Raw genomic sequence first — 25,094 nt, forward strand, 5'->3', positions numbered from 1 at the left:
TTGATAAAGAAAGTTCTAGCTATGACATTCCAGTATACAATACCTTAAGTGAAATTCTTCTACATACATTACTTGTAATTATGGAACATTAACCTGTGTGTGACTAATTTCACCAATATAGAAAATGGCACATGAAAGTAACCAGGGCCAAGATATATGATTTCACCTGAAACACTCTTGCTGAAATATTATTTATGAAATCAGTGTATTTCGATGTAGTTAACATTGTCAAAGCCAGCAAGCAGTTTAAGAAAAAAAATCAAAATCCAAAGTCACTAATAGAGTATCTAACAGCCAAATGACAAGCTCTGTAAATGAAGTATATAAGCTCAGGACAAATTCCTCCCAAAAGAAAAGTGACCTCTAGAAAAAAAATTTACTTCTCAAACTCCAGCTCCTTCCATCTTCATCACTGAAAGAGGTAGCATGTAATGGCAATTCGTAGTCTAAACTTATTTCTTTAACAAATCTGAGCAATATCTCCAGGTAAAAACAACTGGATCAGAAATTTCTAGGAAAAAAACAGCTTCTATTTTGGGAAAAAAAACAGTTTATGTGGTTAAGTGAGAAACTTGGGTTCCCATTGCTTTCTCAGTTTAAGGGCACTCAAATTCTCTGCTCATTTCTAATATGGTCTAATCAATAAATATTAGATTGGGACAAGTCTGCTTGAATAGATTCATTGTACAGTCAGAAATGTAAGAATCAGCCACAGAAAATGTAGTTTTACAACTGGGTGCAGAATCAGTGAATACTTCCCTGATGTTCTGAACCATGAATACAGCTTAAAACTGCTGGACTCAGTGCAGTGTTGTCTGCTACATCTGCTCCAAGACTGTTTCCTGGGCCAGATCTCTCAAAGCACTTGTACGCACACTTTCTTTATTCTGATACTCCCATACAGATTTGTGTGAGAGAGAGAGACTGTGCTTTTTACATCAGCCAAGACAGAAAAATGAAATTTGGGTGCTTATACACCTTTCTGAGTATGTGGTTTCTTTTGACAGAATTTGTAGACTTCAAACACCAGACTTCGTTATTTTGAAGTTACAACAGGTCATATTTCTATATCAAATTACAGCCATTCACCAAAACTCAACACCCAATTGGAAGCATACAAATATTATTTCAACCAAACTAAAATCCCATCATCAGATCAAGTGGATCTGTGATCGTTGATTTCTCCATGGGCCTCTCTGGAACTGTATTTCAAACATACCTACCCAAATTTGGATAACAACAAGCTATCTTCAGACCTACTGTAAGACCTCATTTCATTAGTCTCTATTTGCAATTTGGAAGGAAGTAGCAAGCAAACAATGATTACAGGTGGCCTCTGACAATTTACCCCTCACCACTTAAAAAAAATGGATCAACCTCAGCTACTTCCAGAGAGATTAATAAACATTTGTTGATGAGTGAGTTCTTTGACTCACAGCAAGATTAAGAATAATTTCCAAGTTACTTGATTCTCTACAAACCAAGTTCAGGAAAGAGCATGCCATGGTGGAAGAAAACAGGAGAGTCAACACCTATGCACAGACACACACCCCCTGGAAAACAAAATATTTGAACTTAGTGTTCTTGCTTTTGTTAGATTTCCCCATGGAAAGAGAATGTAAATACTATAAATAAACAAAGAATTACGAGGAAGCACGAAGTTGTAAGCCCATACAGTTTTCATTCATGTATTCAGTAGCTTAAAAATGGGAACCAGTGAGCAAAAGGAAATCAGTGTCCTCATTACTACAACACAATGAAAAACTGTATGAAAATGCGTGTCTTATTTCTGGTTCTTATCTTCTGTACTTAACAATCAAAATCCTGAACAATAAAATGTAAGAAAGAGAACAGTCACTGTGAGATTTTTCTAAATAAAGTATTTCAGGTTTAAGGTTATGACAGCATATTGAAGGACTAGACGTCCAGTCTTCAATGGCATTCAGTAATGCTGTTGTGAAGATCAGGAAGCTGATGTGAACTATCTGATAAACTAGATACTAATACAATGATTACCACTTTATAGTTGCAATCATATCTTACGCATTTATTTCCCCTTCCGTCTCAGTTCTTTATCAGTTATCACCAATATTTCAAACATGTTCTAAGACTGCATTAAAAAAATGCCCCCTACAAAGATTTTAGCAGTGGATGTAGTATATAACACCTTATAATTTTTATTTTTTTAAATAAACAATATTGAAAGCAACAAAGTTCAGAAATGCTATCAGATTGATACCTACCTATGTGGCAAAGTAGTGGTTACAAGTCCTATTTAATCTTTTAAAGTTAATTTACCTGTTGATCGGTTGATGTACGTTGCTGAACAGCATCATGGCTCACAGAGCCTTTTTTGACTTGTATCCTGCCAGGTGGAGGAGGAATCACACCCGAATATGAAGCTGGGTTATCAGCATCCGAAGAATACAAGGCTGTGTGTCTTGATTCTTGTTCATTCTTTGACACTACAAATCTGGGAAGAGGGAGGTCCTTTACTGTTTAAAAAAACAGAGCAGGCCATTTACTGTACAGAACTATGAATCTTAAAAAAAAAAAAACATGCACTTGATTTTGTAGTTAAAATTTTATGTGCCTCAATTATTTAAATACTGAGAACACTGCTACAGTCAAGCCAACACCTGCAGGTTGGAAAAAAGCAAATGCCTTTTCTTCATCACACTTCATGATTCTTCTAGCCAAATTCTGGGACAGGAACTTAATGGAGCTATGTGAGGTAAGTTTTGCACTACAAATCTGCATTTAACGGAGTAGCAACCAGACAGTCCAGATTTAGCTCATTTTTATCTTAGTTTTACCACGATTTTAACTACTGAAGTGTGATTTGTGGTTAACTATTGAGATATTACCAATTCTAGCACATACATAAAATCAGAACATCTTCATACAAATGGTTCATCAGCAAAACAAATGCTGAAATACTACAATATGTTCACCATCATCTTTTAGTGAGTTGCTGTCATTTTTATTTATAGCAGACAATATAATCTAGCCTTATTGCAAAAACCACAAATAATGACTAAACACAGCTGTGTATACCTTTCTACATGAGAAGCTAAATTAGTTGTTTTAATGAGATAAACTGGGAACAATATCCAATATCACCTTACTTTGTTATGAACATCTATAAAATAAAGTTTCTACAAAAAATAGAAGGTCCTTAGCTTTACGTATCATAGTTAAGAATTATATAAATCATCTACTTCTCACTGCAAGATTTCTATCATTTTTCTGAATCCCAGGCAGTTTTCTCACTGGTCTACCGTGAATCAAAATAAACCATGAATTTGCCATACAGCTTACTTATATATTTGGCGTGTTTGAAAAACAATTTACAAGTATGGGCCAAGTTTAATTTCTCCCATTGATTGCTGTACATTGATTTTGATATTGAAAAATTGGTCAGTGGTACTATCAATTATACTAAAATTAACGAAATGGCATACAATTTATTACAAAAACTTTAAACATTAAATTGATTTGTACTTGAGTGTCATTTGAATCAACAGCATTCAACAATTACAGACAACTTTTTGTATCCGGTATTTAAGAAAAATCATTCCAGTAAGAACAAATTTCTCGATTTAAGCCTCAGTCACTAGGCACAATTCAACATGCTAAATGGTTTTCAACACAAGGAAGGAGCAGGCAATGCAACCTCTGCTAAATTTCTGGTCACTCATCAGACAAATGTTAAAACAATTTCTAATTTCTTCCTCATTCTTGGATACCCATTTCCATATCTTCACTGTACTCTGTGTTGTACTAGGAAAGTTATTTCCATGGCTGAAAAGTGAACTAAAACCAGCCCACAAAAAAAGTGAGAAAGTCATTGCATAGAACACTAGAATGTCTGACACTGGGGAAGTCAAGAGGGCTGGAGCACCTCTTCTATGAAGAGCGGTTGAGAGAGATGGGGATGTTCAGCCTAAAGAAGAGAAGGCTCCAGGGTGGCCTTATTGAAGCTTTTCAATACTTAGAGAAAGCTTAAAAAAAAAAGATTAAATTTTTGCTTGTGCAGATAATGACAGGACAAGGGGGAATGGCTTTAAGCTAAAAGAGGGGAAACAGATTAGAGGAAATTCTTCACTCAGAGGGCAGTGAGGCACTGGCACAGGTTGCCCAGAGAGGCTGTGGATGCCCCATCCCTGGAGGTGTTCAAGGCCAGGCTGGATGAGGCCCTGGGTGACCTGGTCTAGTGGGTGGCGTCCCTGCCCATGGCAGGGGGGTGGGAATTAGATGGTCTTTCAGGTCCCTTCCAACCCAAGCTGTTCTATGATTCTATGATAAGAAGTCTATTGAGTCTACACAACTGTTTGTTCCATCATGAGGTTTTGGCATGATGTACCTGGCTAGCACCATCTCACAAAATAACATCCAGGGCTTCTAAGGAACATGAAACATTGTTTAAAGACAAGACTAGATAATGATTTATTCTTACTGTACTGCTAAGTTTTTACATGGGAATTGAAATATAAGACATTTTTATTTCTGTCATTTCCCTGTAACAGCAGAAGAACTCACTTTAACACTATGACATTTGCTATAATTCAGAAATTCCTGAATTATAACTGCAACAGCTGTTATGAATGGAATTATGATCCTGAATTCAAACAAATTATAAAGTTTTCCATACTTTTCATGCCCACATCCTTGTTAACATAATCTTCCACCAAAAGTGGTATTCCATACTTAGAAAGCAAACATTACTTTAGAGAGACTGCTCATTAATGTCTCAATTTTTAGCTTCCTGGAAGGAAAATTTTCTGGGATGGCAAAAACAAACAAATTGAGAGGCTTGTAGTATAATTAAAGCCAGTATTTTTAGTAAACAACATTAGTCTACTCATAAAAGCATTTGGTTAACTGAGAATCAACTGGATACAAATTGCATTGAATGGACTTAGCACCCAAGATTTGACCGTAGTCTGGTCTCAGCAACTCGCATACAGAAAGCTTCCTGCCCACTGAAAAGAAACACAGGGACCCCCACAGCAAAACAAACAAGAAGAGAAGGGGAGAGAAAATATAAACGAGTGAAAAATATTTAAGATAGTCACAGAATAAAAAACATGCACAAAATACAGAGATATAAAGTAAATGTCCTAAAATAAAAGCTTTAACTAACTTTAAATATTTAAGCTTTGAAGAGAGAACGGACAGTTTAGTTTGGGATAGCCTCTTCAAACCCTCCAGGAGATGAACTATGGACAAAACGCAGCTGGCCAGGCTGCTGAACCCTAGTGCTCAAAGGAAGATAACCGAAGCTCAGAATCATTTTACAAGTCTTTAGCCTTTTGTATTTTAGCTGCTTAGTATCCGCAACGACATCCCCAAAATTATCCTAGAAGCCCAGATTTCATAGACAGGACTGGAACCACTGCAACCAAGGCAACAGACAACCAAAGCTAAAAACAGGGTAAACATATATGTTCTGTTAATTATACTTACTGCATTTAGTAGGCTTGGAACTGGTTACAGAAAATTATTCCTAGAAGAAACCATTACTAGTATTTCTAGTATTGTTATAAAACAATGAAAGGTATACCATCATAGAAGTTCCAATTGCCACTTTTTTGTAAGAGTTTTCATATTTTTGAATTAATTCTGTACCTTCATTTCAATTCTTTCCTTCAAATTCCTTCTCATATCACAGCTAACCTTTTTCATATTAGAAAGCCCAGTTAAGGTATCAAATATTAAAATCAAGCATATGAAAACTCTGAAACAATTACATATAGAGATTATAGACTTTCTTCAATGAGCATTTGATAAACTATGGTGGGATTATTCATCAAGCCCCAGTTCTATGAAGTGTTAGGAGCTGAAGGTTCCTTTTCCAACTTGCTGATTCTACAGCATTCTGCTACAATTTGCTGAAGCTTTAGACCACTCAGCACAAAAACAAGGGTAACAGTTTATACACTGAGGGTGGCTTATGAGCAGAAAGGAACTTGAATATTAGCAAAGTGTTGAATAAGATTATGTGCTTTTCCAAAAGGCTACAAAAAACGAAAGCAGTATAAACCATTTGTACAATTCTAGAATAAACGTAATTGTAAAGTATACTTGATGATTCCTTGCTTTTATAGGACTGAAGTATTCGATAAAGCTATCAAATGGCTTTTAATGTAGTTTCCTTACCTACTCTGCTTAATCTATATTTTTCAGAATGAAAGAAAGCTTAAGAGTTTTTATATTACCAGCATATAAAAATTGTCATAACATGTATTCTACAAACAAAATTTGCCACAGAAGTCACCCTTATACAAAGTTGCACTCCAAAAATATCTGCAAGCTGAGAGTTGTGTGCTTGCTGCAAAAGGCTGCAGTGGCTTACAATTCAGTACATCATTTTCCTAAATCTCTTTTCATCTCAGAGCAACATGGATCCACTTACAGAAGGCTACAGCAGAGCCTCATATCAAAGCTCTCTGTGCTGTTCTGAACCCTCATTCTAAAATGAGCATCTCCTATTTCTAATTAATTACCCACATCACAGCTGACCTTTGAAAAAGCAAGATAATGTGTTTTGGATGATAAAGATCTTGTACAGCTCAGGTTTTTCAATAGAAAGATCTTAAGCCATTAATCTCTGTATTTGGGCTACACAAGGGAGAAAACTGTCAAGCCAAGTGCAAAGGAATGTGTCACTGGAAAAGGTAAGTGCATTTGTTGCAATCAAGGCTCCATAAACTCATCACCTAAAAAAGTCTGCAAATGTTGCATTCCTCTTTTCCTTCATGCATTAGTCCTACTTGTACTTTATTCAGAGGATGCAGCACAGAAGTTATCACATAGTAATCTATAGAATGAAATTGTCCCCAACACTGTAGTCAGTAGTATTTGGCCACTTGGCCCATGATAGCACAGCACTCCTCATTCAGTAGGAGTAAGACATCACTCCGTAGGAGTAAGATATCTCATTTATTGCATAATAAGAACACACTTCCTCAGTCTCCCCACAGCTGGTATTAAGTTAGCAACACACATAAAAAGACATACCATATTAATTTACTCTAACAAACTCTGTGAGCCAAGTACAGTAATTCCGCTTAACAACTGAGTTCCAACCCACCCTCCATCCTCTATTTTACCTGTATTCAAGCTTTCCACTCTTAGAGGGAGACCAGACTGGGCCACAGCAACAAGTTTCAAAGCAATATAAAACTGACTTCTTCCAAAATAGCCAAGTCTTGTTGCACCGCAGAGCTCCATAATCTGCAACAAAACACATAGTTACTTCTATAAGGAAACTTAAAATACAAACTGCTCTACAGAGGCAATTTCATACATTTCAAAGCAGCCTACCTTGCATTAAATGCTCATAACTTTCTATATACAACCTTTCAGTAACAACTTCACATGGAATCCCTAAATAGTAGGTGGCAAGACTTAAAGAGAATGACATTCTTCACAACCAGAAGTTGCAAGTCTAAATCTTATGTTTTTCCCAATTATCTAACTTTTTTCACCTAGGCTCTCACAGATGATATGAGAATAAAAGACACTGCTGGGGACTTCTTTTTTTTAAATTAGACTAGAAAGCCCATAAGAATCCTACTTCACTACTAGCTATTCTATCAGCAGCTATACTGTCTTTGTTTCTTAACTATTACAGAAAAGAAAAATCTGCTTTTAAGGGTGTTAGTATTATACTGATTACCAGATGTAATCCAGAAACATGAAATGAGGGTTTTCAAGTTCAATTCTCAAAATTGAACAGGGTGTTACTAATAAAATTGGAGAAATGGTCCTGCCCCTTATTTCTCCCCGATTTCTGCCTGAAGAATTTCCATGAAGATGGTAGGATTTATAAAAAGTGAAAATTCGATACAGTTGTAAATGGTATCTTCCAGCCTATTCTGATATAGGTTTGCTACAGCTGAACTTCTAACTTGTAAAATAATCCTGTAAAGCATTCAAAGCACAAAAAAAGTATGCATATATATATATATACACATATATATCAAATCACTTCAGGATTGAAGAAGGCAGATCTTCACATTCTCTAAATGATGACAGAGATGCTCTGTTTCATTTAAGAAATACAGCACAAAAGTGATGTTATCTTATTCCCCTTTCTTCCCCCATGCGCCATATGAAAGTGATTTAGTATCTTTTTGTTATGAATTTAGAGAAGTTTTGGTCCCTTCAAGCTGTCACATTCAAACACATTGCCTGCTTTCGCCCCCCCTTTGGGAGTCTGCAAACCTGGTAGGGATACATCCCTGCTTTGGTAAGGTCACTGGCAAGACATTAAACATGACATGCCCCAAATCAGACTGAATTCAACAATCCACTTTTTCTTTTAACCCACCTAGCAGTCCCATCTAGACTGTAATATTCCAAATGAGACACAGCTATGCTGTTAGACACCACGGTGAAAGCCTTGCTGAAGTCAAGGTAGATAACATCACTGCTCTTCTCCCCTTACGCAGTTCTTATCTTTCCATCACAGCAATCTGGTTGACAAGTTTCCTTGCTAAATTCATGCTTGCTGACCCTAGTCACTAGTTTTGCCATATGCTAAGAAACGGCTTCCAGGTGGACTTGCTCTATGATTTTCTCACAGACTGAAGAGTGTCTGACCAACGTGCAGTTCTTTGCTGAAGGCGGCTACATGTCTTTCACCAGTCACCAAGATCCCTGATCTTCACAATCCAAAGATAAGAAAGAAGGCTTACAATGACGTTAGCTAGCTCTCACAACACGCTCAGAAGCATCCCATCTGATCCCGTGAACTTGGTATTTCTCAAGAGGTCCAATCTTCTCACAGTACTACTAGCTCATCTCCTTCAAACCCCTCTCCAGGCTCAAAGGCCTGTGAAACCTTGTCTATGGAGATAAATGCAGAGAAGGTACCCAATCTCAGCCTTATCTACATCCACTAATCACAAATTCCCCTCCTCACCCTTCACATCAGAGCTCAGTCATAAGCTTCCAGTTTAGCAAATCTAGTCTCGATATATCTTCTCAGTCTCCTAACTACTGGGATAAACATTTATCAGGCTTAGAGAAAGCTGTCCTGAAAGATTTCCCAGTTTTCATGAGAAGCAGTCCTGAAGGACGGAGAAGTTCACAGTTACTGGCTGCAGGCAAGTTACAACTGAGAAAGTCTGCTTTGATTTCACATAGAGACTGAACCACAAGGATCAAGGAGTTAGTCTGTATGCTGTAGCATTGTTAAAACAGGAGAGAGACGCTGGTAACTACTATCAAACACATGGCTTTATTAACTAAAGCTGAGCTAGATATAGCCCAACAAAAGCTCCTTAGGTATTTCCTTACCATGTACCAGGATTCTAGGACCTCATGAAAATAAGCTGTTGTGAAACCTGTCACAGGAAGGAGTGGGAAGCTGACAAAGACTTAGTCCCAAAGCACTCCCAGGAGGATCAGCAGGTCTACAGCTGTACATAGCGCTCATAAATCCTGCTGTACAGAAGCTAGCTGCAATAATTCACTTCGGTATGTCTGCATTACGCTTCCTACATTGTCCTACGGCACCTGTGTTATTTGGATTTTCCCAATATACTATTTATGCAGCATGGTATCTGGACAGATGCCAATGGATTTCTTTAATGTTCATTAACTAAAGAGTTCAATAATTTTGAATACAGTACATTACTGTCAATACACTAGTTGGACCACAAAGAATGCCATAAGGAAACAAGTGACAGTAAACTGTCAGGTGAAAACTCAAAAACTTTGAGGCATCAACATCTGAAATAAATTGTCCATACCCAGCCTAAGGATGAAATAATAACACTAAGTTTAAATAATTGGCAGAATTAAAGCAGTGGAGACTTGACAAGAAACAGCTAGAACAAACAAAATCAGCAGAAGAGCAATTTTACTTTTAAAATAAGCACCATATCCTGGAAGACTGCTGAGTATCCATGCACTTGACAATAATTACAGAAAAAAAACTTGTGGATCCAGTGATCTAGCATTAACAGATAAATAACCGAGAAGACTCTGGAAAAGCTTTTTATGAAAGGAAGCAGTGACATACTTATTTGAAGCCAATGCAATCATCAGGCAGCAATGGCTTTTGGCAATTTCAAAATCAGTGCCAGACTAGAAGTTGTCTTTTTTGGAGCTAGTCAATATCGCCAGGTTGAAAAAAAAACCTTTGTTGAAGACTAGATTAATAATTAAGCTACAATGGCAGGCAAGTATTAGAGAGGAAAGACAAGCATGGATTCAGAAAGTAGAGAAAAGTAAAAAAAGCCATTTAAGTATCATGAGAAGGAAAGAGCAAAGGATACAGAAAAAAATTCCTGTACACTTCTGAACAAGGAGTTGTCAAATCCATCCAGACGGATAAAGGAGTCCTCCAGTTCAAACAGACTACAACCCAGACACATGATTGACGGTTGAGCAAAATCACTAAACGCAAAGAACTAGTGGAGTCCCCCTCAGCTGACTGACAGCATGCTTGAACATACCCAAAACAGCCTACCTATAACCTCCTTGAAGGAGGATTTAAACACTCAACAGGCGAGGCAGTAAGCTATACTGACAGGATCAAAAAAATAATAAAAAAAATCAAGGGATTGCTTCTCTGAGATTTGTTTTATGTTTAGGACTTTCATCTTCTTAAGACTATTGAGGATAAGGAATAAATTCCTTAAACTGTTCAAGGAAAGCAGAGCCATCTTCAAGACAAAATGCTCTATTGCTGTTTTCACCTCCTTAGATATGAAGATCCTGACATTACAGTACTGCGATTATCCAAGTTAATACCAACAACTCTGTCCTGGTTCCAGTTAGGACAGAGTTAATTTTTCCTCATAGTAGCTGGTAGGGTGCTATGTTTTGGATTAGGATGAGAAGAGCACTGATAACATGCTGATGTTTTAATTGTTGCAGAGCAGTGCTTACACCAAGCCCAGCTTCCAGCTTCTCGCTCTGTCCTGCCAGTGAGCAGGCTAGGGGTGCAGCAGGAGCTGGGAGGGGACAGACCCAGGACAGCTGACCCAAACTGGCCAAAGGGGTATTCCATACCATCTGATGTCATGCTAAACAATATATAGGGGTGGCTGGCCGGGGTGGGGGGCTGGCTGCTCGGGGATAGGCTGGGCATCGGTCAGCGGGTGGTGAGCAATTGCATTGTGCATCACTTGTTTTGTACACATTATTATTATTAATACTATTATCATTATCACTATTGTTATTATTATATTCCTGTCTTAATAAACTGTCTTTATCTCAACTCACCGGCTTCACTTTCCCGTTTCTCTCCCCCATCCCAGAGAGGGAGGGGGGAGGGTGAGCGAACGGCTGTGTGGTGTTTAGCTGTCAGCCGGGTTAAACCACAACAAACTCTGTGAAATTCCGGAAGAGCTTGAAACTGTTGATACAAATATCAGTGCAGTAGCTGTCAATTAGAAAGTTGCATACAGTGCATTTGCATGTTGCAAAGAGGTAACAGTAGCATTAACAATATTAGGAGCTGGCACAGATCAGACGTATATAGGAAGTAGTATGTTGACAACGGGCACCTCTTCAAGCACATACTTTCTAGAACTCTTACTGGTTTCAAATAAGAGGTCCTTGGACTTGGAAATGATTGTGAACTGAAAAACATGAAAGGTTGAGAACTTCTTTAGAAATCCAGGTGAAGTGGAACAAATCACATCTATGAAAACGTACCTCTCAGACCTCAGAAAACGTCTCTGGGAAAGTTTTCCAGATTATCACAGTCCCCTGCACCCAGGCTCTTTTACAAGGCAAATCAAGCCCACAATCTGTAAACACTATTTATACAAAAGTACAAGAGTTTCTAACTTCTTCAATGGTAAGGCAATAAAGGAAATAAGATGCATGCCACCTACACAGTAAAGATAAAAATCTTTCATCTGCTTGGAGAGAGTTACTAAAGAACTAACCATTCCATAAAAGAGGGCTGTAAGAAGCAAGACTGAGGCACTTCTCAAGGCTGGCAGTGACAACACACATGGTGGATGGTGAGAGGAAGGAGTGAACAAAATCACCGGTGGACCTTCTGTAACATGTCAACGTAACTAGGATGTTAACACAAGTCTGATACCCACTAAAAGCATATAGACACAAAGTTATTTTTAATTTATAGATACGTATATACAAATCACATATGGATATTAAGAAAGAAGCAGAACTGGGATTCAGAATAAACATTTTGGTCCCAATTTTATAAACAGATTATTAATTTGAAGTATTCTAGTAGTCCTGCTGTGACTGCATTTTCTTATTGGTATAAACCTTTTTTTTTTTTTTTTTTTTAAATCATAAACACAAAGAAACAATGTACATTACAGAATGGTTGAAGGTGGAAAGGACCTCTGGAGATAATCCAGTCCAACCACCCTGGCTCAAAGCAGGCTCAGCTACTGCAGGTTGCTTGGGACCATGTCCAGTTGTGTTTGGAGTATATCCAAGGAGGGAGACTCTACAGCCTCTCTGCGCAACCTCTGCCAGTGTTCAGTCAACCTTAGAGTAAGAAAGTTTTCTCTTAGGTTTAAATGAAACAATTACCAGGAATTATATCCTATAAACTATGCACCAGAGGTGCAACACAAGTTTTCTCGTAAGTTTGTATCAGATACTGTAAAAACTAAAGTTAAACCAGACCATATGAGCACACTGGTGCTTCAGTACTCAGTACATGATATTCCAGTTTTGCTACACATATTGACCATAATTTTTTAATGAAAAACAAGCAATACATTCAAAAACAAGCTAAGGGTCTACACTTCAGACAAAAAAATAAAAAACAGAATAACCTGTACTCTGTTTTTAAGTAATTTAATAAAAATGCAACTATGATTACAGAATGATTTTGATTCACAGTTTAAAATAAAAAACGTGTCAATAGTGTTATTTCTGTCTCCCATATGCAGTCATTCTTTGATGAGAATCCTTTGATGTCTCCAATGACAAGAAGAGCTTTGCTCTTTGCGGACAAACATTAAACAGAAAATGACATGATACTGTCCAAATCAAAAGTATTGCACTACAGCCTCATATTGGGTACTAGAATATGCTGTCATACAAAGATGCTCTTCTGAAGTCACATAATCCACTCAACTCAGCTACAACAAAAATTAACCATAACTTGACAGTGTAATGTAATTTGGTATAAGGGAACTTGAAAAAATGTTTTAGTAATCTATACTGTAATCAGTGACCATCCCCGTACACAGAAGACCTAAGACCACCTATTTCCTGTGTTTTTTTCTGAATTGAATAAATCCTTCCTGACATTCGTTACCTTCTAATCTTGTTCTGCAGCCATCTTCAACAGATCAATTTCTCTGACTTCATTTAACTGGATCTATTTCACTAACTGCAGACCACTGTCTTCCAGCCTGACAGCTCTCCAGCTAGTCTCTCTCAGCTATCATCAGCTTGACAAAACAATATTGATTAGTTATTTTTAAGAATTTTGGAATTTCCTTCAGAAAAATCTCACTTGACAACAGGCAGCTTCTCAGATGCAAGACTTGTTTACAGCACCGTGTAGTAAGAACAAGACAGAGAACTGACAAGAGATCCTCCTTCCGATGAGTTATTTTTAACCAAGTCAAGTCTCTGACCCAGTTCCCTGTAGAGCTCCACAAACCTTGGCATACAGGAAGAAAAAACTGGAGACAGGACAAACAAACTGCCACTAAGGGAAACAGTCCTAGTATTATTGCTCAGGATTCTACGCTTCACCACTATTAGCAGTATCTGGCATATTTAAACAGACTTAAACCTACCTGACGATCATTGCAAAATGCATTTATGAAGAAGCAGCTATATTTAATTCAGTAACTGTGAAGTAGAAAACATTCACGTGCTGAACAGCAAATATAATATTACCTAGATCTAATACATAGTTATTTTATTAGGTACTTTCATATAGCATTAAGTACACTCAGTTGATACTAAGAATTCCCACCTGCAGGGTATATTTGGGACTGTGATGTACTTTGTTGCACAACGAACTGTAAGGTCTTCCTTTCAGGTCCCACTGACCATACCAAGAAGACGGCTCTCGGTCAAAGCCACAAATCTGGCTTCAGAACACAGGCCTTTAAAGAAACAGAACCAATAGCATTGGAGTACTTCCAAGAAGATGCACACACTCTGGCAATGAACTATTTTGTCTCCTACTGTCTCTATATATGGAGAGACATACTTATCTGTCCTTGATTTTCACACACTGCATGTAGCCATGGTGCAAGCAGACTGCTAGAGTATTGTCACGGAATATATTCTGCAACAAATAGCAATAAGAAAAACCTACTCATTAGCTCTGAGAATCAGTTCTCTATGGATAAAGCTAAACTTTCCCATTCCACAGGTCATTTCAGGTTCAAACATACGTATGATTCAGAAGTTCCAGAATTAATCACATCAGAAATAAAGAATTTAATTAGCTTTTATAAAAATGAGCCAGCATTTTAACTCTGAGGAATTACTCTGCTCCAGTATTTTGGAACTTGTAAAACAAGGGTGTCGACTCCCTGAATAAGGGTCAGCAGATTTGGAGTCATGCTTGCATTCTGTTAATAGAAAAGCAGCAGACAAAAAGCACTGAACATCTGAAATTCTGCTATGACATACGCATGAAATAAATGTATCTTTTAAGAAGTGAATGCATTGAACATTACAACTAAAAATTAATTCAGTGTTTTCACATACTGTACTAATTTTTGAACTGGTCATATTTTAGATCCTTCATTTCTAAATCAGTATTTTTTCACACATCTTTATTATTTATCATTGTTTCACACTGATGGGTAGGCTTAGCACCACCACAGTTCTCTCGCTCCCCCTTCTCAAATGGAGGGGAAAAAATATGATAAAGGTCACAGATTGAGGTAAGAACAGGGGAATCACTCACCAATTACCATCAAAGGCAGAACTGACTCAGTGTAGGGAGATTACTGAGATTTACTGCCTACTGATAACAGGCTAGACCAGCGAGAATTAAAACCAAACTAAAAACACCTTCTCCCCATCCACTCCCTTCAACCTCTTACCCTAAGCAGCGCAGGGGAATGGTGGTTGCAGCCAGTCCCAAACACTTTGTCTTTGCTGCTCCTTCATCCTCAAGGCTCTTCCCCTGCTCCAGCTTGGGTCCCTCCCATGGGATGCCATACTTCCTGAACTGGGCTTCCCACAGGCTGCAGTTCAAGAACTGCTCCAATATGGGTCCATACCATAGGGTCCATCCTTTAGGAGCAGACTGCTCCAGCAAAGATACCCCATGGGCAGCAACTCCAGCAAGATCTCCTGCTCCACCAGGGGCTCCTCCACGGGCTGCAGCGTGGAGATCTGCTCCATGTGGGACCCATGGGCTGCAGGGGGACAGCCTGCTCCACCAGGGGCCTCTCCACAGGCCGCAGGGGAACTGCTGCTGCCTGCCTGGAGCACGCGTGTTTGAAATACACAAGTTCAAAATGGTGATTTGGAGGGGGCCTTCCTCCAAAGACTACTGATCTAGAGCCACAGACTGTCCCAGAGGGCTAACTCTTTAACAAATTATTGCCAAGTATCCTCAAAAATAGGACAAGAAGCAGCATATCCTTCCTGACATGCTTAATAGGATCAAAGGAAGATCCAGACAGACAGATGAACACTCACTTAGAAAGCAACTATTGTCCTCCCAAGTAAAGGAGTACAAAGCCATAGCTGGAAGACTGGAAGAACTGAAGGTAGAGTTGCTCTCTGCTTGCCCCCAAGATGTTCTCTAACGCTGTTCCTCTGGTAGAGCAGGTGCTCATGTGAAAAAGGTACCTATGATCAGCAACAATAATAAAGCAGCAAGGAGAATTCAGAATAAAAAGAAAAATGAAGCAGCAAAACACAGCCCAGAAAAGCCACTTTCAACTCTTGACACTGAATGAGAGGCTCTTTTAAAAGGAGATGCACCACATACCTGTCTCTTCCTATGCAATTTTACATCGCTGCTTAACCTAAATAACTCTTCCCTCAGACACACCATTGTTGTGTGGCTCCTTCTCTGCTATCAGTTGAACAATTCCCCCTTCCTGAGCACTAGCTGATTCTCATATCTGATCGCAGTGTGATTACTCAGTAAGCCTGCAAAAAGTGACAGTTATCTGTTGTTTTATTAAACTGAATCCTTTTAGTTTAAAGCCAATAAACACTTCAGCAGCTACAAGACACATGGGAGCATGTGGTTGGCAGCAATGATTTGTTCATTTGCCTTTAAACTTCTTGCAAGGCTGCAGCTTTCAGAAAGTTGTGTGCTTTGCATTTAAGAGGTGCAGAAAAGGTAGAAATGAGACAACTGAACAGAATGTCACCGCAAAATCCACAAAGCACTGTATGCCTTGCCCAAATAAACCACCTATAAATATAGGAAATATATTCACACACCAGGTTACGGAGAATTCCCCTCAAAACAAGGATGTCTCTCTCCTTTCTCCTGGTGGTGCCATGAAGAATTCAAGCAATGGGAGAGGAGGAAACACACACTTCAGCACCAACTCGCAATGCTGAGCCAGTCTGTGACAATGTGAGACTTCCAGGATGACTCCATCATACTCAAGTGATTCTATTTTCTAGAACAAATGGTAACAGCCAAAGCATCAATACAAGCACTGAGAAAGCAGACAACTTCAGCAGGTAATGAAGAAGTACTGTATTTTACAGCAATATATTTAGCATTTCAAAGTATTACTACAATAATAAATCTTGCAAGTTTCTTCATGGGAGGTCACATGGATGTTCTAACTGCAGATGCTCCTGCCATGCAACTGCAAAACTTCTTCGAAATTGCTAAATGCTGAACAAAACAGCATGCATTTGATTTTGATTCCTTTCAGACCTCATATATGGTTGAAACATTCCACTGATTGATATTCCTTGTTAGTCATTTCCTTACTTTTTGGATTTTAGTATTTTCACCAAAAGTCATCTTTCATTACTACACCAGGAGAAACGTGAAACAGAAAAGCCTCAAAGACTGAATACAACCTACTTGCTTTTCACTAATGTAAAATGAAAATTAAGACATTCTCCATCCCAGAATCAGCGGTGACACAGTGGACTGGCCAAACAGGACTGCTCGGATCACTCTCGTTATACCTGAGCACTTCTACAAGTTCACATGAAGCTACTGTGCCCACGACTTCGTGCTGCTCTCCCATCTAAGTCTGTTTTCCTCAGAGTATTAACCCGACCAGACAGTACTGATCAGTTTCTTAGCTTTGCATTGCTTTCCTTCTCCCAAAAAGGTCTACAAGCCCTAACATCTACCAAAGTTGAAACAAAATGTAATTAAAATTCTAAGAACTGCACATTTATAGGGCTCTATTTGAGACTTAGAGCTACTAACAAACACTGTGTTCTTAAATGACTTAAGACATTTTATTTCTGAAAAACAAGTTGCATGCGTCACTGCTTAAGAACAGGCTTTTCTACACAATCATGACTAATTTTCTGAAGCAGGAGTAAGTCAGCACCCAATGCTAGATTTTGTACAGCCCAGTGCTGGTCACTCTCTTCTGGGGTTACTGAAGTTGAAAGAGACGCATTTAAAGCGGAGCCTTCTAGCTGCTCTGGTAATATACTTCAAGAGCATTTTAGATCTCCTAAGTTAATCATTCCAGAAATTCAGGTCAGACTGTCTTTTTTTTTTTTTTTCCAAGTCCTTTAACCTGTCAAAACACTGTTTCTATACTGAGACAGGCACGTCTAAATTTTAATGTACTTTTTGTATAACAAGTGCAAGGGATAATCTAACTCTTTGGACACCAACCCCACTTGGAAAAACACACAGGTCACAAACGCGAGAACCAGCTCCCTTAACGCTTGACTGAAAGAAAAACACTGCTGCCTTAATAATATCCCTGTGGTCTAAAGAAATGGCAAAGGTAAGAGAACAAGTGGGAAATACATCTTCCTGCTAACCATTACTGCAATTCCAGCAAAAAAAAAAAAGTGTCTGACAGACAATACGTTGCTCCCATGTGGAAAGTGCTCAAAACTTTAGTATTAAAGAATCATCTTTACAGGAAAAACATCAAGTTTACAAGTTTTGTACTTGTTAACTTGATTCTAAGACAGATGCATTTGTCACAAAAGGCTCTGATATTTGAATCATAGAATGATTTGGATTGGAAGGGACCTTAAAGATCACCTAATTCCTGATTTTTAATGGGTATTAATCACCCCTACTGTGCTCTGATGGCACATTTAAAAAACCGTCTTCAAACAAAGCTGAGCTGTGACACTCAAAATTAGCTGAATGCTGTGCTGGCACATGGAATTATGAAGGGGTCATTTACTACAGAAGTGACTATACATTATGAATTCCAGTCAATTTCAAAAGCTTAAAAACAATTACACTGAGAAACCAGCTGAAAACAAATGCAAGCCTAATAGAGCTTATCTACAGTGCTGAAGTTTTGCCATCAGCTTCCTGCCTTTGGTTTGAAAAACAATAATTATTCTCTGACTAAATGCTAAGTGAGATATGAGACTACTCGAACTAATTAACTGCAAAGGGAAACCGATTTGCAGCCCAGCACAGTCTCTATGAAGGTAACAGCATTCACGCAAAACATTTTTACCAGAATTCAACAGAAAATTCAAAGCACAATGCACAGGATACAAATCTAGGCATCGCTTCTGGCATTAGTAAAAAGTAGACTGCTTAAATACCTCATCTTTACAGAGAAAGAAATCTAACTTACTGCTCAGCTGGAAGAAAAATACTCCACCACAACAGCATTTTAGGAAAAAGATATAAAATTCACAAGTTGAATGTTCTTAGCTGTAGATCCGCACACTGCTTCTATTTACAACATTTCTAACAACTCATTTCCTAAATGAGAACTGGCATACAAAGCACATACAAACATCCCTTAAATAAATATGATATAGATTATTTACATAGATTACATGTCATTGTAATTATAAAGGGCTACAGATGCAACAGTTTTACTTGCTCAGGCTAACAAAAAAATAGTAGTTTTATTAGTAGTAATATAATCGTATATTTCTACACTAGAAGAATGCCTTAATATTCAGCTGTTACAAATATGCCTCAGAAGAAATCTAATTTTGTTTTAAAATGTAGAAAACCTGTAAGCTTTACAGTAAAAAAAAAAAAATACAACCCCAAAGTGTATCAGTTGGATGCAATTAAGCGAAAATTGGGCTTGTTTTTTAAAACTGGGCTTGTTTGCAGTTTATGCAAAGATCATTATTAGGAGGAGAACGGTTTTTACACAGCATGCATTTTTTTAGAAGATCTGAAGTGCTATAGATTTTTAAATGTATTCCAAATCCAAACAGTTGAAAGGAAGGTACAGATTTGCACTGCACAAGAAATTCTAACTTCCTAACCCCACCAGCTCTGAAAATATCATAATTCTGATTAATTTGCTGAATTTAAGTAGTCTTCTGCATGTCTCCACCACACAGGTAAACCTAAGCATGCCCTGGCTCAGCTTCCAGTTGCAGTTGGCATTTAGTAAATTCTACTGATCTGATAAACAGGTAGTCTTTGTGTAGAGAAGTTCACTGACACATTAATTGCAACAACAAAATCACCCTGAACGAAGTTTTATTTTCTTAGACTGCTGTTCTCTTTAATACCCAGCCTCGAACAAAGCAGCCAACATTTCAAACCCAAGAACCTGCCATTTCATTTTGCCATGTTCTGCCTGTGGACTGCAATTCCAACTCTAACTGCACCCTGTGCCAACAGGTGAACTCTGGCACCTATGGAAACTGCCATTCCATGCTCTCTGCTCCCTGTGTTTGCCAAAAGCTATCACCCCAAGAACAACAGAATACAGAAATTGTAGCTGATGAATTAGGCTTTACACTCGGATTCTGGACCTTACAGCGAAGCAGCTGCATCCCAGGTATGCACTTTCTTACAATTTTCCATGTGAAGGAAGCAAACTCTGACAGAGGGTAGAGGTAGGCAAGCAGTGGCAGTAATTTCTTTACCAATGACACAAGAATGATCAGAACTAATCTGTCTGTAAAGACTCCTTAGAAACATGCCTGAAATTGGCAAACAAGACAAAGACAAAAATAGGCTTAATATTATGTTTTTAATGAGTTAGTGCAACCACGGTTGTAACTGGAAAAAAAACAGCATAACTGTATAATTCATCTGTCATTTCAAAGACTTTATAACACAGAATTAGAAGTTGGGTAACTACAGTATACAATACCGACACTGAAGATTACAGTTCACTAGATTTCAAAAAAGTACATGCATTAAACATTTGTTGTTTAATGATAATGCAGTAATTTTAAAGTGAGATGCTTTGACTCACTTATTTCAGATGAGTATTACATGCAGAACGGATTGTATTCTTGTCTTGCGAAGTTTCTATAATTCATAATCAAAGAGTGAAAGTTCAGACAAACGGGACAGCTGCTATACTAATCCCACACACAAATAATGAACTTCTCTTTTTCCCCCCTTTTGTCTGACCATAGCTTTTACAAGCAACTTCACCGCTAGCACAGAGGAACCAGGAACAGACTTGAACAGCGTACCTGCATCAGTATTTTAGGTCAGATGTGAGAAGCACTTTTGAAGCAGATCTTCTGATCACCCCCACTGCTCTGGTTCACGCTCCGGAACCACCTCAGAACAGGCAACTGGATTTCTTTTGTGTGAAGTGAACCTAGAAGGCGCACTCTAGGAATGCACCTAATGAATTCCTGCTTACACTCACACTGAGACACCATGCCAGAACTTTGTCAAAGCAAAGCTTGTGAAATGCATATACAGTGTCAGTGTCAGGTCCTCAGCATCTCTTGTGTTGTGCTGTATTACTTGCTAACATAAACACCAATGCACAGGCAACTGAGCTATCAATGAGGCAGCTGAGACAAGCGAAAAATCAACAAAAAAAAGCAACAAAACTTCTGGCTAAACAAGCCCCCTGAACCAGCTCACTGTATGTTCGAAAGAATAAGGTAGTTCCGACTTCTGGTGGTTTAAGCTACCGTGAAACTCGTGCTAAGTCAAAACCGAAATACCCAGCAACTATAAATGAGGAAGGTTCCCCCCTTTTCCTTCGTCAGCGAACAGTTTTCCTGCCTCTTTCTTTTTACCAGCGCTAACATCCATTCAACCTCACCGTTAGGTGATACAGAGATAAAAAAAAAATCAAAAACTGTGATTTTCTGCTTGTGTAGCCCCTGGAACCAGTGTAGTAGAACAGCATTGGATGGGCACTGGTGTCTGTACAAGGGGAAGAAGCAGCAGGAGCACATAGCCGGGGGAAGACTGAACCACCTCCTTCGGTGGCAGCTCACCACAGGACTGGTGTAACTGCGGAGTGGAACCATGCCCTGAGAGCAATTTTAAAAGTCCTAACTGTTGTGAAGCAGCCCAACTTGTTATCTCAACACACATACTTTTATTCACCATTTTATGCAAATCTTCTACCTGAGTGCTCATTTCAAGGATGCACATAAAAAGGCAGAAATACAGGTTAATGAAAGGCCGGTGTCCTCACACGCGCAGTTAAGGTTGTAAGGCTGTCTGTGGTATTTACGCTGTGGTAACGATAAGGCTGTTCTTTCACGGATGCATACTATGTGGCAGGCACCGCTTTCCATTCCAGTTTTTTGTTGCTTTGAGAGCATATGATTTATATACACCGATCATAACTGCATCAGTCTTCCGCATGTTCATTTATTCCCATTTAATAGACAGCTGGTAGTATCCCTTGGAGCCAGAAATGAGAACGATTAAGAACAATTATTATAAGATCATGTATTAATTTTTCCTTTTGCAAGACAGAAAACTCAAACACAGCTTCTTGCAGGACAGGTTGCATGTGCAAACAGCCCCCAAACAGACTTGGGAACAAAACAAGTTACGGGTCTAAAAATGCAACTAAGTCACACATGCTCATTTTCAATAGGATCAACTCTGGATTATTCAAAGGTATCTACAGACCTATAGTACTGAAGAGAAAAAAACTGTAGTTCCTCAAGACTACCTGGCGCCTGCAAGTTTGAAGAGCAGCAATTTTGCACTCTTGTATACCTACAACATACTTAGCGTTTCACTTGACTAGTACTTCACTTGCATTCCAGGATTATATAAAAATTGGGTACCTGAATCAAGTTCCTTTCCCTCACAAACATCAGGTACTTCAAACGACCAAGTAAGAACACAGTACTGTGTGGTTAAAGTAAAATTCCACCTCCATCATGGGGTTTCATTATCTCTTAAGCTTGTATCATCCTGAGTTTTTAGTTGCACATTCACAGCTTCTGAAGGAACAAATACACTTTCCCTCAGAAGAACACCCACCGTGTGTGCATTACGCAGAGGTGCAGCCATACTTCAATGAGTACGAAGAAGAGCTAGGCAACTAGATTCTCTCCCTCAGATACAAAGTACTTCACAGGTGACCAATAGCAATTGTGCAAGACATTTTAAATGGGTCAAACTACTAAGGGCATTTTGACTTTCTTTGTATTATTTACAGTTTCATTCCTCATGCAATCTAACATCTTGTTTGCTGTTTTAATGGCAAGGTTTTCCTTGAGATCACCACAGAGATAAGCCAGGTCTGCCTCTTAAGTTCACTTATTTAGAGCCTATGGAATGATGCCTGAGTAATTTCTCTTTCCTTCATGATGCACTCCACTTGGCAAGAAAATATTTCACCTCCTTTGCGACAGATAAGGATATAATCTGTGGCCACTTCCATTCAAAATTCAAAGTGTCTCCAAGTTCTTGTACTAAATCCCTGCATAAAAATCTCCAGCACAAGCCTAGGTCACAGTGTAGAAAAAACACGCAAGCTTTATGGAAAAAGAGATTTTAAATACAACAAACATGTAAACATTCACTTTCTCGGGATGATTCTTCTGTAACGCGTTGGCCACACACAAAAAGGAGCAGTGGGTGGCCCCTGAGAAACCTCATTCCTAATACTGAACGTGCAGGCTCTAACCATTAAGTCCAGTCTAACAAGTCATCAAATAAAAGATTACTAGTTTTACCAGTAAGAAGCATTTCTTATTCACCCCACTTCTGCTACTTCATTTAAAAACACAACTGCCAACAACTATCATCTTTCATACTGAGGTGGAGTACATGATTCAGGGCACCTTAAATTCCTTTAAACTAAACAAGTTGCTTTTACGGGCCCAAAATAGATCAGTAATCCTTGTTAAGGGTAAGTTTTCTCCTGAAATCTGGTACTCAATTGCTGAATGCTGAAACTTGTGTGCTGTATTTCTGGCTACAGTAACTTCAGTGTTTTGTTAAAAGGGCAGCTTTTCTCACTAGGAACAGGACACAACTGCATAGAAGACGGAATGGACTGTGGGTAAAGCTGTATCCAAAAGAAGTTTGTAATTAATGTGTTATTCTGAGCCACCCTAAAACGTGTTGAACGCAGGGTACTCCAAATGCCACAAACTATTGAAAAGACATATTGGTATGAATGGTTCACTGGGGATACGTTCCTCAGGTGCTTACAAGAGGCGCACCAGAGCAGACTTTTCTATGTCAGTGGCTCTGTGCTACTACTACCACCTTTTAGACGTTACCTGGCCAAGGAAATAGCGTTACGAGTCTGTGTACACATACTGCAAGTGCGGACTTACGTCACTATTAGCACTCCATTTTTCATTGTTGGAAGTATTTTGATAACTACAGCTAATACCTGCCGGGAACAGAAGCTGTTCCAGAACCCAGCTGTTCTCCCGCCTTCCCCTTCACCGGCGGGCTGCGGGCCCAGCCTCCCCCCAGACCCTTTTGGGGGCAAACCAACAGGCCGAGCGCCCCCACCAGCTGCCGGACCCCCCCCCACCGGACCCCCCCTCACCCCGGGGCCTGCTGCGAGGGCTGGGCCGTCCCCTCCCGCCCGGCCTCAGGTGGCGGCGGCCGGCTGGCCCCGGACAATAGCCCCGCACCCCCCGGCCCGAGCCCGGGGAAGGGAAGGGAAAAGAAGGGAAGGGAATGGAAGGGTAGGGAAAGGAAGGGAAGGGAGTGGCCGGGGCCGTCCCCCCGCGGGCAGCAGCGGCGGGGCGGTGCCGGGCTCCGCCGCCCCGCGGGGGGCCGCCAGGTCTACCTGCATCACCACGTCGTTGGGCAGCTGCGCGGCGCGGAAGAGCTCCAGGACGCGGCCGTTGGACGCCACCTTCTTGGTGCTCTCGGTGTCGCAGTACGAGAAGAGGTCGCAGTAGTAGCGCTGCTCCGCCTCGCTCAGCGTCAGGCCCTCCATCTTACCCGCCGGCTCCGCGCACCGCCGCCGCCGCCGCCTCCCCGCATCCACCGGCTGGCGGCGAGAGGGGCGGGCGGGCGGCCGGAGGGGGGGCACCGGAGAGCGCACGGGGCCGCTCGGCTCGGCTCGGCCCGGCCCTGCCCGTCGGTGTGCCCGGCCACCACCGGCCGCCGCCGCGCGCCCCCAGCCAACCGCCGCCGCGCGCGAGCGGCCGCCCGCACCTTCCCCCCGCCAACCGCCCCCCGGCCCGCCCACACGGCGGCGCGCCTGCGCGCCCCCCTCCCCGCGCCTGCGCGCGGCCGGAGGGGCGGGGCTGGGGGCGCGTGGGCGGGGCTCGGAGGCACCGCCCCGCTTCCCCGAGGCCCGGATGAGCGGGGCCCGGCGCCGCAGCGCCCCCAGGCGGGAGGGAGGCGGGAGGCGGGCGGCAGGGGGCGGCAGCGCCGCCATTTTTTTCCTTTCCAGAGTGCTTTTGGTGTGTGGTGTGCTTCCCTTCAGCACCTCGTCCTTCCTCCCTGTCAACCGAACGTGGTTTTGTTCTCAGCTTAAAGCACGGACTCATCTTCCACTCTGTTTAAAATACGCGGTGCATCCTCCTGTTACAAACTGAAACTTCTGATAAATTAGCCTTCATTAAAATAATAAAGGATCTTCCCCAAAATGCATCGTAATCAACCTTTTGCAACCCCAAGTGATAGTAATGTTGAAACTACACAGTTTCTTAACATTTCAGATTCTCCACATTTCCCACTTACTTAAAATTCTTCAATATATGCTACGCTGAAAACATAATTAACTTTTTGATATTTTATCTGGTTATTATGATTTTATAGGCTGAGATAAGGC

The 25,094-nt window shown here is 40.2% G+C and overlaps 1 protein-coding gene across 15 annotated transcripts in view; it reads right to left on the reverse strand.

Moving 5' to 3' along the window:
* REPS1 (RALBP1 associated Eps domain containing 1) overlaps positions 1–24,501 on the reverse strand; it is a 67,242-nt gene extending 42,741 nt beyond the window's left edge. For 14 of the 15 annotated variants that reach the window (XM_083830896.1, XM_083830893.1, XM_083830903.1 and 11 more), the window contains exons 1-3: positions 24,099–24,501; positions 7,116–7,239; positions 2,299–2,495 (exon numbers count right to left, since the gene is read on the reverse strand). In XM_083830896.1, the coding sequence (XP_083687022.1) occupies positions 2,299–2,495; positions 7,116–7,239; positions 24,099–24,251 (474 nt within the window). In that variant the 5' untranslated portion in view covers positions 24,252–24,501. The remainder of the gene's footprint in view (positions 1–2,298; positions 2,496–7,115; positions 7,240–24,098) is intronic. The other variant, XM_083830897.1, reaches the window with a different exon arrangement.
* Positions 24,502–25,094: the final 593 nt, after the last annotated feature.

Source organism: Anser anser, assembly GCF_964211835.1.
Source record: "Anser anser genome assembly, chromosome: 3".
Taxonomy (NCBI): domain Eukaryota; kingdom Metazoa; phylum Chordata; class Aves; order Anseriformes; family Anatidae; genus Anser; species Anser anser.